Source organism: Falco rusticolus, chromosome 7 (assembly GCF_015220075.1).
Source record: "Falco rusticolus isolate bFalRus1 chromosome 7, bFalRus1.pri, whole genome shotgun sequence".
Taxonomy (NCBI): Eukaryota; Metazoa; Chordata; class Aves; order Falconiformes; family Falconidae; genus Falco; species Falco rusticolus.
This window is the reverse complement of record NC_051193.1, coordinates 55,127,768-55,142,935: the sequence shown is the minus strand read 5'-3', so window position 1 is coordinate 55,142,935 and position 15,168 is coordinate 55,127,768. Positions and strand designations below refer to the sequence as shown.

The 15,168-nt window shown below is 34.2% G+C and overlaps 1 protein-coding gene across 1 annotated transcript in view; it reads right to left on the bottom strand.

Moving 5' to 3' along the window:
- Positions 1–15,168, bottom strand: part of LOC119151193 (formin-like) — a 148,306-nt gene that overhangs the window by 87,108 nt on the left and 46,030 nt on the right. Inside the window, exons 4-5 of the mRNA XM_037394815.1 lie at positions 12,161–12,921; positions 7,882–8,032 (exon numbers count right to left, since the gene is read on the bottom strand). Coding sequence (XP_037250712.1) covers positions 7,882–8,032; positions 12,161–12,921 — 912 coding nt within the window. The remainder of the gene's footprint in view (positions 1–7,881; positions 8,033–12,160; positions 12,922–15,168) is intronic.

Sequence of the window (15,168 nt, the reverse complement as noted above, 5' to 3'; positions counted from 1 at the left end):
TATTTATCATCCAATTTAAAAGTGGAGACATACTGAATCTTGAGTACATCCATCAATTATTCTGCCCTTCCTATTAAAAGGTGTTTCTCTAACGTAGCCAGAAATATATTTCACTAAATATTATATGACAGACTTCACTGTTTTGTCTAACTGTAATGTCTACATTTCATCCAGGACACTTACTGGTGCTGAAATCTGAACAGATTCAGTTTACTTTAGCGATTAAAAGCTAAATCCTTCCTCCTGCTGGTGCATGGATTATTTCCATAATATTTAAATTTATTGAGAGAAACCATAAGCTAAAAAAGCTGTCCTGCATATCACAGTGTTTCCCTCCATTCCCACTCATTAACTTTTATGGTGAAGTCGACAGCCTGGACCCATAAGTAGTCTGCTGAAACCCTGTTCAAACAGAGGAAGAATATCCTGCACAAGACATCAGTAGTGGATGCCCCTGAAGCCACTCCACATAAACACCCCAAGAAGTTACCAATGACATTTCAGAAGCTTAACACTAGACATTATCTCTTCTATTTCTACTCAAAGGAAAGAAAAGTTGAACTATTTTTTGTTTAACATGGATGAACCATAGACTGATATTTTTTTAATATTTAAAAAATATTTTAGGAGGCATGTAATTCTATTGGATGAAAAAACCCCCACTATTTGTAGCCTTTTGCTAAAGGACAAGCAAATGGCAACTACTCAGGATAAAGCAGGAGGTAAGAAACTTATGTTAATATCTTTATTCCTATCCAAACTCTAAAAACAAGACAAAGCCACAAAATATTTACCCTTTATAGATATTTCCAAATCCTACATGACTGCAGAGCTTTGTGATAAACAAGCAAATGCCATATTCATTCTTCCTAGTACAGCACAAAAAATAAAAAGAAAGTGAGAGTGCCTCGGAAGAACACGCACTAGCATTTTACTACTTCTACTCAAGTTTGAACACTGTTTATTATCTTATGCAGACAGCTGAAGACAGTCATTGTGTTTCAACCCTGCAAAGCTTCCAACATTTTTTGCAAAATCTGCCCTTCTTGCGGAAACACAAAATTCATTAATTGTAATTCCTCATTTAGTTAGATGGACAAAAAACTTGCTGACAGACATATCCCTTTCAGTTAAAAAAATGCCATTCACTCAAAATATTGACACTCTTCTTAAATGAGAACACATGTTAATAATTATGTGAAGTCTGTTAGAGATAATAGACAACAGAAAAGCCATTATCTTTAATGTCCTCCTGTGTCTTTGAAATGATAATCATTGCACTAAAGGGCCAAAAATGATTGATGGACTTTCATTTGGAGCATACACCTGACACAAATTACTTGACATTTACTCTTTTTTTTTTTCCAAGATGAAGACAGAGTGGCATCACAAACATTCAACTATCCTGTTTCTTGAAAAAGTATAGAAATTTCTTGAGTTTTTGAGGGTAAGTTACTAACAAGTGCTCAAATATATTGGAAAAACTAATGCAACTTCAAAATATGTGCAAGTCCAGCAATAAGCTACAGAATGCACACAGAATAAATCCCAGCAAAGGAATGTTCTTTTCTAAACTTTTTCAGGATTACAGGGTATCATAGCTTAATACATAATGAATCATGTTTTTGATTTCATTCCAAAATATACGTCCTAATTTTGCCTTTCTTCTACTTGGTACTAAAAGAACAATTTTCGTTCTTGAAATTTAACAGGAAAGGGAGAACTTATGGCTTGAAAACATATTACGTGTGCCTACCAGCTATAAAATCTGCATGAATATGTACAGAAAAGAAATGTTAACAGTTTAGAATAAATGAAAGCAAAACTGTTTGCATGTAAAACTTCAGTCCTTCATCTGACATGAAAACTTCTATGGAAGACTTTCAGGGTCTGAGAAAGATGTTAGATCCTTCAAATTATATTCAAATCTATTCAAAGCCGAGTTCTTTCAAAAACAACCAATGGTGAGGGTTTATTTTGTTGGGGGTTTTTTTTTGTTTGTTTCGTTGGTTGGTTTGGTGGTTGTTTTTTTTTCCAGAAAAAAAAGTTAAGAGTTTTAATATGCTAATTGTTTTCAATTTTCGTTGTTTTCATAAATAGCTATGGCCCTTACGGTACGGTACTGAATCTACTTACAGTTGAACATTTTTTAGTTGAAGTCCATTTATGATTTCAAAAATTTTTTTACATAAATCATACATTCATAAAGAAATGCTTTAACGTGAATGTTAGTGGATAATACAGTAGGTGCAGAAATCATATGTCCACAATGCTACAACTGAAATCTAAGCATAAGAAAACAGTCTAGATTAACAGTTCACAAGCGTATCAATGATACTTCAAATGTAGGAGTTAAAAACAGGAGTCATATTCCAAAGGCGTTTAAAGTCTAAATGTCCATTACAATCAATACCTAAATTGACATTATGTACTAAAATAACCTGGTGGATCTAGCCCCTTCACTTCTCGATTTTAAGAAGCTGTAACTTCTAAGTAATTTTGAAAGTGGGACCAACTATGTACATTTGAAAAAGCTTAATTAAAGACCACAACACCTCACCTGGTGTAAATACATTTAGATCCAATATATATCGCAGAGCTGCATCATACCAGTAACTTATGTATTTAGATTAAACTGAATCAAGCAAAACCAGAGAGAAATTTGATTCATATTCAAGTGCAAATAAACTTATTTTTCTCCAGTAACTTCAACTTCGCTGCTGCAATTAAACTACTTCAGGACTATTCTAGGAAATAAATCCCACTCCTGTACATTGCTTACCCATCTACAGTTTCTGGGAAAGTCAGGATACAAGCAATAGTCTTTTTCCCATTTCATAGATAACACATCCAAAAAATGTCATTAGCTACATAATACTGTAGAACTTTTATTTACAAGATTGCACATATGCAGAGCAGATAAGTGCAGATGAGTAAGGGTTTCCTAAAATATTTCAGAGGTTGTAGAGTTGGAAAAAAGAAGAGATTCCTCCAAAGCTGCTAGATTTTCCAAAGGAGTGCATGATTGAAGAAGCATGAGCAGCCACACACTTTGCAGTTTCTAAGTCCAGATAAGCACTACCATAACAAACATCAAGAATACATAAGTGTACCAAAAAGGTACATCTGACCTTCATTTAAACTATATTATTTTTACATTGTATTACTATCAAGTGAATGTAGTACATTTTTCCAAACTAAGTTAATATATGCCTAAAAATCAATAAAATCACCCTCTATGTAGTCCTTTAAGAAGTTGTATTGCCATTGTTGCTGGAAGGTTAACTTCCCTTCCTTTTTTCCCCCACATACCTGTTAGGATACCTTATTTCTCAATGACCGCATTTTAAATTCTGTTAATTTCATCCTCACGTCAGGATGACAGCCTCCAGAAACTAGTGTAAATTAATAAGCCATTTTATGACAGGCACGAAAGCAACGCATTTGGGAATCATTAAAGTGGTTCCACTCTGGAAAAAAGGGATAGCCAGCTGTTTCCATCCATAGGACAACGGACAGAAAGTGGACTTTATGCCTTTTAAGTAACAGAATCATCATGTTGGAAAGGTACTCAAAATGTCATCCAAAGCATTTCTGCACTTCAAAGAAGCATCAACTGTATGTGTATTATACAAAACAAATTTTCTTAAAGATCTCCCAATACAGAAACACAATTTTCCAACACAAAATTTTCTCGATTCCTTTGTTATCCTTCCTCTTAGAAAGCTTTTCATATTTTTAATTTGCAGCAGCTGCATGCACTTGACACTTACTGTGTGTCCCAATCAACCTTCTCTTTCCTAGACTACACAGTCATAATAATTCAATTCTTTCTCAGAAACTGCTTTTACACTTTTCATCATTCTCACTCTTCTTGACTCTTTGCAGTTAGTAAACATTTTTAATGACGGGTTATAGTGCCTAAATCTAGATGCAGTTCTTAACTGTGACATGGTTGAGTAGGTTGTCTTGCAAGTAATACTTCTATTGATCTATCAGAATTCTGTTTTCCCTTTTTAGTAGTACCACAATTTGTCAGTTCATGTTCTTCTGAGTTGTTATAACCCCAATATCCTGTCTGCTAAACAATTACCTAGGTCAGCCAGTTGTACCCCATCTTATTTTTAGATAGCTGAATATCCTTAACTGTATTAACCTTGTGGTTAACTGTACTAGCTTTTTGTTTATCCCTGTCTTTCAGACCATCTCTCTTGACACATGAAAGCTTTCTAAAGTGTCTACTCCAGTACATTTGGAGCCTCTCACAACTAGGCTGAAGAGTAATATTTCATTATCAAGCTCGTAAGTGAAAATACCAAGCTAGCCACACCCAGCATAGATGTCCACAGAATCCTCAGTGTAGTCTCCTTTTACAACACTGAGTGTATGTATGAGTATAAACATAGTCTATATTACAAATATTTTATAATCGACATATTCTATTGTAAGTACATTATATATATGAGTATAAATATATATATATAAAAATAAATATATACTCAGAAATTTCCCTTCTGAGCATAACTTGCCAAATGGTACTGGAAAACAGACCATCCATTCCATTTATGTATGAAAAGATTTAGATATTTCTGGCTGAAAATGGTAGACGTCTATCAGCTGTAAGCAACAGAAGGACAGCATACAGTGAATATTTTAATTTGCGTTGCCATAATGCATCTACTATGTGGACAAATGGGTAAGAACAGAACAAAATGAAATTTCTAGAGGCTTAATGTGATGCTTTCCACAGCAGTCATTTCACAGACTAAGCATACAGACTATTCTGACTAGTTTCACAAAAATAAAAATTCTGAGAATAAATTGAATAACATTATTTTATTTGGAACTGCAAAAGAAATGTAAATAGATGGTAAAGAAATCATAATTCAACAGACCACTAATTGTTAAAGTCTCCTTCGTTTCATAAAGAAGATCCAGTTAAATAAGAAATAATTCCCCTCTTATTTGAAAGATAGAATCTTACTTCCAGCTGCATAAGGAACTTGATTGTGAGGCACTGATGTGATTCTCATTCGAGGAGAAAAGTATTAAGCAATCATGTTTTAATAAGCAATCCTGCACCACCTATTGGTCTGTCATTTCTCTAAATACTAAGAAGGGTGAACTTAGTTTGTGTAAGATGGTAAGAAATAGGATAAAGTTTGTGCAGAGGAGAAGAGATTTAATGCAGTAAGTCAGCACTAACATGTATTATTAAATAAAATAGCTTACCTATTCCAAACACAAACTACTACTCCAGATTCTATCACTGTACCTATATCTTGCCTTGGAAGGCTTTTCTACAGAACATGAGAAAGGAATTTACAAAGAAATACAAAATGACACAGCATCAGCTAAAAAACATAAGATGAACCTCATAAAATTTGTATGTGTTTCTTAAAGTTTGGAGAAAGCATCTTTAACCAGACTATACAATTCCATACACCATGACACTTGCAGCATTCTTAAGACCAGACCAAGCACACATTTCTGTACTAAAGCAAAGAAAAAGATTGTTAAAACCCTAGTAGATAGCTGTAATTGATAGAAAAAAGGCATGAAAAGTTGAGTGCCAAGAAGAAGCATGAGAAAGCACAAATGAAGTCAGCAGAACTGATAGTTTTACATTGACCTGCAAGAGCTTTCTGTTACTATCTACTAATAAACCCTCCTGTAACTTAATAAAATGCCTCTCTACCACTGTATCACTTGCATCCCACCAAGGCTGATCCATTTGAGCCAGCCTGCAGACATCTGGGCTTTCAGAGAGATGAAGAAAAACACAGGATCATCTAAGAGGACCAACTGTCTGTAAAAATATTCAGCTGCTACTATGAGTCATTTTAGAAAAAGGTGGAAAGACAGGATATACAATAAGAAAATGTTTCTATATTCAGTTAAATTCAAATTTCATTTGAATTCTAAAAGCTGATTAATCTTTAATTCTTAAATTGACCAAATGAGGGAAAGTTTAATATAGTTGACCAAAAATTTTTGAAATTTTCACAGAAAGTGCTACAGTTCCTATGGTTTGTAACACCATGATCAAAATCCCATGAGTTTTACCAAAGTAAAGACATAGAAATAGATATGACTCTTAATTTATCTCTTAGGGGATTTATTTTGGTATTTTCCCACAGTACTTTAACGGTACTTTATTGATTTCATTAATTTCATTAAATATAAATTTTTTTGTCTAGGGATATATTTACTAACAAAACAAATTAATTCAAACAATGGTATAAATAAAGAAGATATCTTTGTAAGAACATACATTCATTTCTCACAAGAAATAGTACTTGTTATTATACCATTATTTCCTATATTGTACAGAACAACCATTATCCAATTTGATTTTGGGTCAAGAGAGATTACTTGTGCTGCTGTAGCACAAAGCAGCAAGGAAAGAGAATAATGCAATTTCATCTTTCAGAATAGTGGCATAATTCTCTGCCTGGTTTGCTGTCATACACCTGGAGAAATAGGTACATTCACTGAATTGCTGAGATTTTGAAATACAAAGGTAACTATTTGCACGTATTATTTTTTCATTCAAGTTACACTGGTTACATTCTCCTTCAAAGTTCTTTAGAAACCTATACTTCCTATTAAATAATTATTTCTGAAAGAGTAAATTAGTGAAACATAAAAATAAATTGTAGAAAGAGGGCATCAGAAATAAATTTACAGATACAGCTGAGTACTGCATGCCATATGCACTTGAAGCATTTCTCAAGTAAAATATGTCAAAATGTTTTTCACAGAGATATTAATCTCCAACTTTAATCTAACATTTGAAGGACTATAACAATTAATAATTTCTTTAGGGTGTATTTACAAAAGCCAGCATGCCCCCATCCTGGACCCCTTTTTCATTTTTAACATTTTGCATCACATGAGTTTGAATTTTATAAATTCTCTAGCCTTATTTACACTTCTCATTAACTACTGTGCTAAGAGACAATACAGGAAGTTTACGATCAAAGCTGTTTTGAAAGATCTGACTGCACTGATATGTATCTATATAGGTATAGTTCACATTATATGTATTATAAAACTGCATGTAGATAACACAGCTTACATGCAAAGTGCCCTCTTGTGGTTCCAAGCAGGTAAGTTTAAAGGGATTTACGATATAGTATACATTTAAGTGGCTTTCTAATATATAACCACATTGTTTTAGGAAAAGAGTATCCATTATTATCCAGCCTAGAACTTTTCCAGCAACAAATACTACTAATTTAATTTCTTTGTCCTACCTGTGCACAGTAATTGACAAGTACAAGCTCTCTCTGTAACGGATCACGTCTGAGGCAGACAATATCTGCACTATGGTAATGACATAGCTACTGCATTAACTTTTGGCCATTAAAGACATGATTGTCCTCTCCCTTCCTGACACAGCTCTTTAGCTGTACTGAAAAAAGCTTTTTGGCATTCCGTATTTAAAATGTCTAACAGTCTTACCTTGCTTTATGCTTTATTTTTCCAACAAAATGAGTATTAATGGAAGAGAGGTTTGCTATAGTAACTTAATGACAGTCTAATTATAAATCAGTTCAAGAGCAGACATGGCCTGAAATATTGGCACTTTTAGATATGCATTAGAACTTTCATTCAGTTCTTCTACACAGTATTTTTTCTACCTCACTGGGATGCGGAACTTTAATTTTCAAAGGCAAGAAATCTTCCAAGGTAAAGAATAAACCTGCATTCTCAAGCAAGAGTTGAATCGGCAATCCATCTATTTTGCTTTAAAATCAGATTTACAAACCCATCCATTATCTGTTCATTCAAAAATAAATAAAAAGTGAGTTATCTTATAATGTAAAACTAAGTGGTGACACAAAAAAAAAGCAAATAAAAAGAAACAATAAATACCTTTTTGGCCTTGGTTTTTTTTTCATAAGTCTCTGATAATGGTTTTCTTTTTTCCTGAGCAGTGTCTTTGGAGAATAAATATTCAAACTCAGTAGTATCAAGTATATCAGGTTCTTCTAGTGATTCCCATAATGTTGGTATAGCAGTTTTCCTATAAAGGGAAAGGTAATAATAAAATTTACGATAAACATTTATGAAAAACCATAACAGACCAAGTCATAATAGATGAAAATGCATATTGGATTTAAAACTCAAAGCAACATGCACTGCTGCTATACAAACAGCATTACTTCCCTAAACCTTGCTCTTGTAAGGAGTCAAAATGTTTCGCAGAAGGCTGTACCAAAAGTTTAGCTATTTTCTGTTCATGCCTGCTAGATTGTCAAAATGCATTATCTGTATTGTACAACCACCAAATACTACAATACTACATCTCGAGAGATTTCTGGCACTTTAACTAGGATAGGGAGTATTTCAGCAGCAGCTTTTTTGAGAAAGGCCCTGTAATTTATTTAGACCTATAAAAATAAAAAATATCAACGAAGAGTGATTCAAACACATTTTAAGAACATTTGGGGTCATTTGTATAGTACTTGATTCGCTTCATGTTAGCTGCAGATGTTGTGTGCTCATATTTTTTGTTGCAGTTCTCAGGAAGTAATTATGTGGCCTGTATTTTGGGAGACTAACCAGTATTCTGCTCCATTCAACCAACTGTAAATTTTAAATGTGGATTATCTTTCCTTGGGTTTTTTGTCTTCTAAGACCAGATTTAGTTTTGGAACACTTTGGAACCTGTTTACACGATGCTCTAGTTTTATCTGGATTTGGGGAAAATACTATGTAGTGCTACTAACACACCACTGCAATCCTAGAAGAGCTTTGCTTCAATATTTCAGTACTTCAGCAAAGTATGTGGGACACGACTTTTAAGGGCTCTTCTTGTCTGTTCATCACAAGTTGGCTCACTCCTTCCAGCAGATGTCACTAAAAGGCAGTGAAATTATTTCCAATTAAAAAAAAAAAAGTGATGAAACCCCCTATAAAATACAAATGGCCAATGTCACTAAATAGACTTTTATTAGATGTAATATACAATAAAATGCAATACCTAACAATTTAAGTGGATCTAAAATTATTATTTTTTTAATTTGGGGTTTTTTTCTAATTTATATTCAACTGTGCATCTGCTATCATGAACGTTTAAGGAACTCTAAATTTTCCATTAGCATCCACTGATGTAGCTTATTCTGTGTCATAGGACATGCTTACAGTTCCACAGCTTCACTCTCCCTGATATTAGCCATAGTATTGGCCACACTGAAGTATGAAGGATTCTTTCTGGCTCTGTAACAAGAACTTTGAAGTCCTGGAGAACTGCTGATTTGAACAGCAGACCCTTAGAGAAATTTCCAGTTCTAGTGCATGCCATGAAAATGCTGGACCACTACAGCTGGTGACCAGAAAGCTATGACTTAGACCTAGTCTTGCATTCAGGAAAAGGAACAAGCAGTATTTCAGAACAAACATTTTGATTTCAGTGAATCAACAGGAATAATTACAATAACGTTTATTTATAGACCAACTATTTATTCACTATGAAACAATTTTTCACTAGTAATTTTGGGAAAGTAAAACCAAAATGCTCAAACTTCCTGCTTCGAAATACTTCAAAGCCTTTAATTCTGAATACTTGAAAGAACAGAACTGAGATTTCATTAACTGTTTGTTCCTGTCAAACATTTTATATAAAAGATTTTTCACAATACTTTATAATACCAAAATATTTTTTTTCATCAAAATAAATTCAGACAAAAGATTCTAAAATAAAAATCCTATCTAAATACATTTAAATGCAGATATTTAAGTGTTTAAATATAACTCTAAAAATAACTTAAAGATTAAGAATAATTGTAATTGTAAATAACTTATATTAATTTATAGTGTCTTATTATAACATAATAACTAATATATAATAATCTTTAATATAATTCATAATATATATAATATAGTCACAGTATATAATATATAGTGTGCAATATATAGTATACTATATTACGTTATGGCTATAGGTCATATATATAGAATCACAGAATCATTTAGGTTGGAAAAGACCTTTGAGATCATCAAGTCCAACTTATATAATGTAATTTATTACAATTTTTAAAATTAACTCAGCATCTTTGTAACTGTACTTAACGCTAAAATAATTCTGAACACGGATAATAATGATGTGAATGTTAAGACCTGAATAATCATGTCATTTCATTACTTGGATAACACAGGACCTGAATTTTATTTCATGATTCTAGGAACTTCGTTAAACTAGAAATAGTCTGTGTTGCTTAAGCATCCCGAAGAAACACTTTCTCATATTAATAAACAGCTGAAGCAAAATTAGAATCAGCCAAAGTCCAAAAGAGTAGCTGAGCGGCACTGAAACCACGTACTGCTGTGTCAGTAAGTTACAAGCTGGCCCAGAAAGTGTAAAAGGGAGTACTTTCGTTCAGCCAGCTGAATAAATGGATTGCATAAACAAAAGCCATGTTATCATTTCAAAAAGGCTGTCCAAAAATTGTTTATTTATGCCTGTTCAGAAAATGATCCCTTACAAGCAAATCAATAAAACAATATGTTTAACAGTAACTTTAGATTCACAATGGTATATACTATTAGATTACTTTCATAGAAGCACAGAATGGTTTGGGTCAGAAGGGACATTTGAAGATCATCTAGTCCTGCCCGCCCCCCCCGCCCCCCCCCCCCCCGCCATAAGCAGGGACATCTTTCACTTGATCAGGTTGCTCAAAATCCCATCCAACCTGATCTTGAAGACTTTCAATGATGAGCCATCCACAGCTTCTCTGGGTAACGTGTTCCAGTGTCTCACCAGCCTTGCTTGAAAAGTTTCTTCCATATACGCAATCTAAAGCTACCTCCTTTCAGTTTAAATCCAATGCCCTTTGTCCTTTCACTACAGGCGTCAATAAAATGTTTCTCCATCTGTCTGATAAGCCCCCTTTATACGCTGAAAGGCCACAATAAGGTGTTCCCCCTAAGCCTCCTCTTCTCCAAGCTGAATAACCCCAACTCTCAGTCTTTCTTCATAGAAGAGGTGCTCCAGCCCTCTGATCATTTTCATGGCCCTCCTCTGGACCCACTCTACGAGTCCATGTCTGTCTTGTACTGGGAGCCCCAGAAGTGGATGCAGTATTCCAAGTGAGGTCTCACAAGAGCAGAGTAGAAGGGCAGAATCACCTCCCTCAACCTGCTGGCCATGCTTCTTTTAGCGCAGGCCAAGATATGCTTGCCATTTTGGTCTTCAAGCTCACTTTGCCAGCTCATGTTCAATTTTTCATCCACAGGTATCCCCGAGTTCTTCTCTGCAGGGCTGCTCTAAATCCATTCATACCTTAGTCTGCCTCAACTCAGGTGCTTGACCTGGCACTTGGCCTTGTTGAACTTCATGAGATTTGCACTCCACATGAGGGCCCACTCCTCAAGCCTGTCAGGGTCCCTCTGGATGGCATATCCTCTCTCAAGTGTATTTAGCGGTTTATCCCAGCACTAAATCACAGTAAGATTAGTAATTTTAAGGTTTTTTTATATTTATTTTATTACACCATAGAGGTCTCTATCAGTACTGAAACTCCTCCATAACGGATGCTTCATGCTACAGGTTCCTTAGCTGCATATATTTTTATATATGCTTTACTTTTCCTGCTCTGACAGAATTATACAGAGAGGTTAGGTTCCAGTTTAACTGTTTCTAGAGCTGGAATCACAGAGGATGACAGAACATAGTACTCTGAAGATGGTATCACCTGAAGTGACAGGAAAGCAAAAATGAAACTCTACATTCTCACCTGAACAAATTTTAACAATTCAATTCTAATTGAGATTTTTTTAAAATAAATCTTTCTAATCTCTTGGCTACCTTTTTACTCTTTAGGGCTACACCTAGGAACCACCATGTTGCTATAGTTGTCTATGGAGTACTTGGATTTTTGGGAAAAAAACAACATTTCTTTTTGTTATAATGCAAAATAATATTCATTTATAATGCATATAGTTGTAATTTATATTTAATATTTTAAAATAATTTCTTATGATCTTTTTTAGATTTTTTTAGATTTTTTTCTTAAAACTTGTAAATTCCATGCATCTACACTCATTTTCCTAGACCATTAACTTTTTGTTATTAAGTCTTAAATAGTATACATACCCATGTATCACGGTCTATGAATAACAACACTAAGTTCAATTAAATATATTTTACCTGCTACCTTGTAATTGTATCCGTGTCCAATACAAAGGCTTCATAGGACGACTAGGTTCAATGGCAGGTTTTCGAGGACCTTGGTTTGAAGATAAAGTGCTATTAAAAAAGAACCCAGGCCCAGGAGGTGGAGGGGGTGGAGGTAACCCAGGTCCAGGCAGTGGAGGAGCAACAGGAGGTCCCAACCCTGGAAGCGGCGGTGGTGGTGGTAGCGCTTGAAAATTCCGACAGCCTTCAGAAAGTGGAGGTGGCAATGGTGGACCAGATCCAAACTGAGGTGTCAGTGAGGTCAGACCCATTGGCAAAGGTGGTGGTGGAGGAACTACACCCAGTAATGAAGATTCAGGAAGGGGAGGAGGAGGAGGTGGTGGTGGCGGAGGCAGCATTTGTTTTGGTTGACAACATAAGACACTTTCTGAAGACTGCACATTGTAATTGTCCTTATTTTCACTTTGGGCAGAAATACTATGTGACAAAGAAGAAATATTAAGCTTTTTGGGTATTATTTGGTTATTTTTGACAGCTCTGTTTTCTTCTTCACTAGGCTTTATGAAAGTTTCTCTGTCAGTCTGTATACATACATTTCGGTATGTCTTTGGTGGGTTATCTTCAGTAGAAACACCAATATCCTTTGCTTTTTCATTTCTCCTGTTTAATTTATTATCAAGTTCATTCTTCAGATGTGCAATGGTTTCCTCAAGCTGAGCAGTTGATACAGCATGTTCTCCACGAATATGGAATACCCTGAGTTCAAACTGAGACTGCAGAACAACAACAAAAAATCCCTTAGTGCAAATATTTTCTGAAGAGTTTATTTTCACGTTTTAACTTTAAACAAGGACAGAAATACTTCACTTTCCCAGTTCTAAATGGCTTTATTGTAAGCTATTATGTAACTGGACAATTACTAATCTTTAAAGTCATGTAAGCAGCATGTGTTTCAAGAAAACATATTTCATGAGTAAATATACAGAACATCAATTTAGCACATTCTAATTTGTACCTTGTCTTTAAGCAGACTTACTGTTTTTTAAATGCTGAACACAATAATTAATAGTTCATTATGGAAAAAAGGTACCTCTTTGGAATGGCGTTGTACTTAATGACATGATTTTACTGACTATTCCATTTCATAAATATGCCATGTATATAGCTAATACGTTAGGAACTAAAATATAGATTAAACACAACAGTAGCTGAGATTCCTCCCAGCTAAAACATTAAATAGACAAATTAAAAGACCTTATCAATCTATTAAAAGTGTTGTCATCAATCAAATTCACAGAGGTACACATAAATTCTTCTTCAAATTTATCTTTACTATTAGATAAAAATGACATTTCTACCAGATCTATTTTAAACTACGATTCAGGAAAATAAATCTTAGAACAAAGATAATCAAAAGGCTTTAACTGAGGTGGAAGGAAATAACAATCTCTCAAGAATATATGTAATTATGGAAAAAACCCCAACATTTTTCTTACCATATATCAGAGACATACAAAACATTTGACACTGAAATATCTCCTTTAAATAATCCAGTCCAATACTGCTATTCCAGATGATTCAAGTCCCTACAAGCTATTTTCTGTCACGCCATGATCCTATCAGGCAGCTGACCAGTGTTACCTTGTTTCTTTGCAAGGCAATGCTTCCTGAAAGAGCATTTTCCATGATTCTTTCAGGATCTCTGTACGAAGGAAAGCCAACATTTCAACAGAAGCAGCTAATGAGCTGTGATTTTCCCAAATTCCTGCAAGCACAGCAATTTACACTTAAAATATTCCCACACAGTGCTGGTACACAGTGTTGGTCAGAAGTGGCAACATAGCACACCCTACCTATCATTACAACTTGAGTATTAGGTCAGAGTTAATAGCTTATGGCATTAATTAATATGCATCCAAGTCATGCATGTGTAGCTTAGTATGGCAAATACAGTAGTGTAATATACTGTAATTTTATATTGTGCAAAGAAGCTTGAATAGATATGAAAACAATACATGTTATTCCTTACAGCAGTATGATCAGCTTGCGTTCTAATCAATTTGTTAAGATAAAGTCCAAAGTAAACAGTCTGAAAATATTGCACACAAAATGCTCCTTTTCTTAACTTGCAAGTGAAGGTGGGAAATCAAGTTTAAAGCCTTGCAAAGATAAATAAACTGAGATTTGAACAGGAAACCACCCAATTTCTATTGGTTTTATAGAAGAACTAGGACTAATACATACAACAAATAGAAGATTTTTACTTAGAGTTTATTTTCCTACCGTTACTCTATCAAAGTTTGTTGTTGCTCAGCCTAATTATTAGTTCAGTTCAACTATCACAAGATTTTCTGCCATCTGAATTGCTCCAGAGCAACCACCTTTCTTTTTAAACTCTGCATACTGATCCATAAATGAAGTAATGAAGTAAGTTTGCCTTAGGGAATTTAGCTATTTTGTTTATCATAGTATTTTGCCCCTACTGGACATCAAAAACTCCCTGATAGAACAATTTACTTTGAATGCTAAAGATTTTCCCAGCAGTAAATCTGAAGTCACCTTAAAAACACACTGTAAAACAAGCACAGTATTTAACAGAACTACTTATTACATTTAACTGGGCATGAAAGCAACGGTGTTAGCACCATGTACCTTTTCAACTACAGATCTTCAGTCCTTAATTTACAATATAAAAATTGGTGGTTTAAACTCAAGATTATATTTGAGGTGATTGTTTTGTTCTTTGTTTTCTTTTTTACTTTTTCACATTTTCAAAATTATTTTCTGTTAATAAAACTAATAAAATTTTGAATATAAACAAGAATTAAAGCTAAAATTACTAAGCACATAAAAGGAAAGCAGGCTTAGCAAAAATGACACATTGGGAATAACCTGTGTTGAACATGTCAACAATGGCAAAGACCATGTTTAATTGGATAAGATGCAAGCTTATCCCACTGACTGCAATACAAAAGAGCAGTAAGTAATAAAACAAGTTTTTTAATCACTTTACATCTCAA